Source organism: Camponotus floridanus, unplaced genomic scaffold (genome assembly GCF_003227725.1).
Source record: "Camponotus floridanus strain SB8 unplaced genomic scaffold, Cflo_v7.5 scaffold198, whole genome shotgun sequence".
In the NCBI taxonomy this organism is placed as follows: domain Eukaryota; kingdom Metazoa; phylum Arthropoda; class Insecta; order Hymenoptera; family Formicidae; genus Camponotus; species Camponotus floridanus.
This window is the reverse complement of record NW_020229323.1, coordinates 89,877-96,402: the sequence shown is the minus strand read 5'-3', so window position 1 is coordinate 96,402 and position 6,526 is coordinate 89,877. Positions and strand designations below refer to the sequence as shown.

At 35.7% G+C, this 6,526-nt stretch overlaps 1 protein-coding gene across 1 annotated transcript; it reads left to right on the top strand.

Moving 5' to 3' along the window:
* The first annotated feature begins 1,192 nt into the window (after nt 1-1,192).
* Nucleotides 1,193-5,598, top strand: LOC112637715. The gene is made up of 3 exons (XM_025407948.1): nt 1,193-1,221; nt 3,040-4,395; nt 5,538-5,598. The coding sequence occupies exons 1-3, from the start codon at nt 1,193-1,195 to the stop codon at nt 5,596-5,598; spliced, it is 1,446 nt and encodes a 481-aa protein (XP_025263733.1).
* The last annotated feature ends 928 nt before the right edge of the window (nt 5,599-6,526 follow it).

Here is a 6,526-nt window from a genome sequence, read left to right as displayed (position 1 = left end):
TCGTAGACTCTTTTGGCCTTCCAGAGCGAGGTACGTCTTTGGTGCTTGTACGACCCATTTTAAATTCATTAAACCACCGATAAACTGTTGTTCTCGAAGGAGCAGATGTGGGATAACATTTCTGCAACCATTTCAATGATTGTTCAGAAGTTTTTCCCATCAAAAAATAATGTTTGATCAAGATGCGATATTCCTGTTTTTCCATTTTTTTTACGAAGGCGAAAGTAGCGTCACTTAAACGACTGCAGCTTGTAAACGAATGAACGAAATGTCATTAACTTCATACATAAACCAGTGACAGATGAACCTCTCGAAATAAATCATGTTCATTTTCTAGTGACGCCACTTATTGAAAAATCCCGGGACTTTTCAGCCCATGTAATATTTGTCCATTGTGTCGTCAAAAAAATAACGCCTATTTTATCGAGCTATCTTGCATAAATCAGTTAAGAGAAATGTATGCAATGCCTTCATTTTATGATAAACTTCAAAGTCGATTTGAACGTCCAATGCAATTTCCTGGAAGTATAACGAATATTTATGATGGACAGTTATATCAAGAATGGTTTAACAATGGATTTTTTCGTGATCGTAACAATATTTCTTTCACATGGTATACTGACGGCATACCAGTTTTTAAATCATCAAAAATAAGTCCAGTCAAAAATAAGTCCAGGCCTTTGGCCAGTATATCTTACTATTAATAAATTGCCTTTTGAAGATAGAAAAAGAAGAGAGAATACTTTACTTGTCGGATATTGGTTGCGACGTTTCTTCAATTTAAATTATTCGCAACACTCCTCGAGGTGTTGGAGGGGAGTGTGCGCAGGGGAGCGAAAACGCCGTAAAAAAAAAAATAGCGAAATTAATATACTCGCGCTCTGAGGAACAGGGATGGAGGGCGTTCTCGTGCGAGCCGCGGCGGAGCGGAGGCCGTTTCGATATCTCGGTATGTTGGGCGCCAGATGCGGTCTTTCACACATCAGTTTTCCACGAAACGTCAAAGAACGCGAAAAATGATAACCTGCTTTGCCACGGGCCAACTAGCTCACCTAACGGTAGAGGGGACGAGTTTTAGAGAAAGCCAATTGATTATGCGAGATTTCAATAATCCAATATGCGACATACACGAAAACAGATATCGACAACCACGAGAGGCTAACACTCAAATAAATTACGCGAGCTTAAGGGGATGCTGGAGTCGCAGCCGAACTCCGACGGGTAGGCGCCCTCATTTTAACATAACTAAAAGTGTCCGTACATTACCGACACTTATATTTACCGACACTTATGTTACCGACAATCTTATATAATATAAATCTTATCTAATATAAAAAGACATGCATATTTTGGAAAGAGCAATATGAAAACTTTTCTTTATATTGTGTTAATTGTATTTATTCAAACAAAAAATATGTTGCATTTTCACTCTATCGTCTCGCACAAGTAATTTAGAGCATAGAACTGTCTTTACTGCGTACATATTTAAACATAATTCTAATATCATTGCTCTCCTTTAGCTATGTCTCTTTATATATATAATAAAAATATATTGTGAAAATATTTATAAATATTATGTACTTATAAATTTTACGAATACGATATTACAGCAAACAATTTGCATAAACATTTTATATTGTTAGCTTTTGATTATATTGATTTAACAAATGTCGTGCATAAATTGTAATTTGTAGAAAGTTATATGCAAATATCCTTTTCATTATATATACAAAATGTTGCAGAGTACTATACATATATAAGTGCTTGTGAGGAGCGCAGTAAATTGAAGAAAAAAGTCTCATAGCATTTTACGATTTTCACAATAATAGACATTAAAATAAATAAATTATATAACAACATTAAATAAAATCGAACGATTATGTATCTACGTGTGTGTTGTGTGTGTTTGTGTGTGTGAGCGAGAGAGAGAGAGAGAGAGAGAGAAACGCTCGGCCGTTCGAGCTATTGCATGATCCAGCGTATTAGACATATCGTCGGCATGTGACAAAGAGAAGAACAGCGAGATAAGCCGTTGTCATTCGTTACAACGTCATCGTTGCGCCGCGCTGCCCCTCCCCTTGCCGCGCGCCGACAAAATGCCTAACATACTGAATCATGCAATAGCTCGAACTGCCGAGCGTTTCTCTCTCTCTCTCCCCCTCACACACACACACACACGCGCGCGCGCGCGCGCGCGCGCACACACACGCACGCGCACGCGCACGCGCACACGCACGCGCACACGCACGCGCACACGCACACGCACACGCGCACACACACACACACGCACACACACACACACACAGATACACATTCGATCGATTTTATTTAATATTATTATATAATTAATTAATTTATTTTATTTCTTTCTATTATTGCGAAAATTGTAAAATACTGGGACTTGTTTTTTCAATTTACTGCGCTCTTTACAAGCGCTTATATATGTATAGTACTCTGCAACATTCTGTATATACAATAAAAAAGATATTTGCATATAACTTTCTACAAATAATAATTTATGCACGACGTTTGTTAACTCGATATAATCAAAAGCTAACAATATAAAATGTTTTATGCAAATTGATGTAATGTCGTAAAATTTATAAATAATATAAATATTTTCATAACACATTCGAAGCTTGGTGTTATCAAAAAAAGTCGTCAGCGATCAGTGCAATTTGCTCCAATAATTTGTTAGCTTTCGTCGCTATATGACATGCTACAATTACACAAGAATTATCGTAATATATAGCACATTTTCAAAATAGGAATCCTCTTATAACATGTAAAAATCGGTTCAACGATTTATTTTATCTGGATTTTTATTCTTATCAAATATGCTTTTTAGTTGAAGCAGTGTCTTTATAATCTCTGAATTAATCTCTGAGTTAATCAACACATGTTGTTAAATTTCGAGATTGAAGATCTTAACATCCATTTAAATTATTTACATGACAAAATTAAAAACATTGAAAAACGACTTTTTGAATGCCTACCACATGACATATTGACTACTTTTTTCGAATTAAATAAACATAGATTGACATCATTCAATTACAATAGGAAAAATAATTCAATTAAAAAATTTAACAACTTGGAACAAAAATACAACGAGCATCCATTTTCAAAAATTAACAAATCTAAGTGGTTCGTGAACATCAGCAGCAAGGACATACCGGACACTGTTTCTGATGTGTTAAGCTTGGGTGACAATTTTGCGTTACCCATTGAACAGAAACAAAAAAATGATCGTAACAATCTTGTTTTGGACGTTGTCAAGAATTTTGAAGTGCACAGTAATATTTTGCCAACAGATACGATTGAAACAACTAGAATTTCCATCTCTAACATCCTTCAGAGATTTCTTGACAACAATAAACGCACTAATTATTCAGATAGATGCATCTTGCAGTCCTACGCGGTCTCCAAGAGATATTTACGCGAAAATAAAGACATCATGGTCACGAGAGCTGACAAAGGTCAGATCACTGTCGCCATGGACAGGAGTGATTATTTCGACAAGATGGAATTGCTGCTGAGTGACACAACCACTTACAGGGAATTAAAAAAGGATCCCTTGAAAAGATTAACTAACAAAATCAATGAGTTAGTCAAGTCTTGGCGTAGGAGCGGTTTGATCGGTGAGTTGACATATAAAAACTTAAATTGCACAAACGGAAATTTGCCGCGATGCTACGGGCTGCCGAAGATTCATAAAGATGGTTTCCCGTTGAGAATCATAGTATCTGCTCTGGGAAGCCCGGTATACAATATCTCGAGCTACATCTACGATATCCTATATAAATCGATAAGAAAACCAAATTCATATGTCAAAGATGGTTGGTCCTTTGTCGAAATTATCAAGAACACTGATATTGACAAGGACAACATCATGGTGTCGCTGGATGTGGCTTCATTATTCACTAACGTCCCCAAAGATTTGGTAGTAAATGCTATACGGAAACGCTGGGAAGATATTGCCAAGAACACTAAATTCAACCTTTCTCAATTTTTATTTGCAACGGAATTGATCTTGGATTCAACTTGTTTTGCATTTAACGGGCGTTTTTATGAGCAGATCTTCGGCACCCCCATGGGCTCTCCACTTTCACCTATCTTAGCAGATATGGTAATGGAAGATATGGAGATGCAATGTCTAAGCTCATTAGGTTTTACCGTTCCTACTTATTATAGATTTGTCGATGACGTTTTCGCAATATTACCACGCGCAAAAATCAACGAGATCTTGACAAAGTTCAACAATTATCACGAACGCTTAAGATTCACTTATGAGACTGAAGATGACTCATCCATTAACTTTTTGAATGTAAAAATTATTCGGTCCGATAATAGACTTATCACTAATTGGTTCCGGAAACCTACATGGTCAGGGAGGTATATAAATTATCACTCGAACCATCCACAAAAGTACAAAATTAATACTATACTATTTACAATTTAGTTGACCACGCGATCTTATTATCTAATGACTGCTTTAAACAAGACAACATAAAGCTAGTTTTTGACACGTTAATTAAGAACGGTTTTCCGGAACATCTTATATATAAACACATTAAAAAAAGACTCAACATTTTAAATAATCGTGACCATAATGTTATAACTGATGTGAATCTTACTCGTTCTGACGTGACTCCGTTTATCACAATACCATATGTTGAAAATGTTAGTCAAGATTTATACCGTCTCCTGCGTAATAGAGGCTTTAAGGTCGTGTATAAGATAATTAAAAAACAAAATAATTTAATTACACGTGGTAAAGATCGCTTACACGATAATGATAAAACAGGCGTTGTATACAAATTAAATTGTAAAGACTGTAATTTAGCATATATCGGACAAACAAAAAGACATTTACGTACGCGAGTAAAAGAACACTGTAACAACATTAAATTACATGAAACTAATCATTCAGTAATTAGCAAGCATAGATTAGAATCTGGTCATGATTTTGATTGGATAAAACCGAACATCCTACACAGCGAAAAGTATGTTCGTAAAAGAGAAATTGCTGAGATGTTTTTCATAAAGAGATTTGATAACCTAATCAACTTACAAAGAGACACAGAAAATTTAAACAACATTTATGACAAAATAATAAAGGTCATGTAATTCCGTTTTACTTATGATCGTGTTCAGTCTTTGACGAGGTCCCACACGGACTCATTGTTCTCAAAAATCGAATTTAAAATAAAGTTTGTTAATGTGCCTTGTGCTTTGCACAAGATTACTATCTATGCCGATACTCTGATTATCATTACGTCGGCTAATTTGTATGTATATTAAAACATCTCACGTTTAAACTAAATTAATTGTGCATATTACGGTCTAAACCGAAAATTAGATGTAAATAATAATTTTTTGTAATTTATATATCTATTTCAGTGTATACTTGATAAGGACCACAACCATATGGTCGAAACGTCGTATTGAATAAATTATAATTCTGGCTAGTTTGGTCGACTACACAATCTCATTTAACCTCTCTGAATTAAATTTTGTTTAAATTTCGCTTCCAGAATGCACATGCAAGTCGTAACTGATAAACCATTTTTGAACAGTAACCAGCACACAAATTAAGATCGCTTCTCGATTTTTTTTTTGAATAATCAACATACAAATTAAATCGACTCTAAATTTTTTTTGAATAACCAGCACACGAATTAAATCGTCTCTGGAATACTTTTCGAATAGCCAACATCAGAATTAAATCACCTCTGGATTTTTCTTAAACCAGCACACGAATTAGATCGCCTCTGGATTTTTTTAATTATCAGCTCACGAATAGATCGCCTCTGAAAAAAATATTTTAATAACCAGAGCGTACATGCAAACCGCATCTGGTATGAAATATTTCTAAAAACAATCAGCACACGAATTAGATCGCCTATGGATTTTTTTAAATTATTAGCACACGAATAGATCGCCTGTGAAATAAATATTTTAATAACCAGAGCGCACATGCAAACCGCATCAGGTATGAAATATTTCTAAAAACTACCAGTCCACGAATGAATCGCCTCTGGGATAAATATTTTTTAATTAATAACTAGAGCGCACATGCAAACCGGTAAAAACTGGTAAAATATGTAATCTGTACGCATGTGTGTGTGTGTGTGTGTGTGTGTGTGTGTGTGTGTGTGTGTGTGGGTGGGTGTGTGGGTGGGTGGGTGTGTGGGTGTGGGTGGGTGAGTGTGTGGGTGTATGTATTTACGTAATATGTATAAAAGTGATGCAAGAATTACATGGGGAAGCGAGGTAATAAAAACGAGCGAAATAATAATAGGAGCGAATGCGATAGAAATAGCACGAGAAACGAGGATTCGAGTTCGAAAATCGGATCTTTCTTTCACACTATTATTTTTCTCTCGCTCGTATCTATTATTGTCTCCCTCGCTGTTATTATTGTCTCGCTCGCATCTATTATTGTCTCGCTCGCTCCTATTATTGTCTCGCTCGTATCTATTACTGTCTCGCTCGCTCTCGATTCTTGGATCCGCTTATCTTT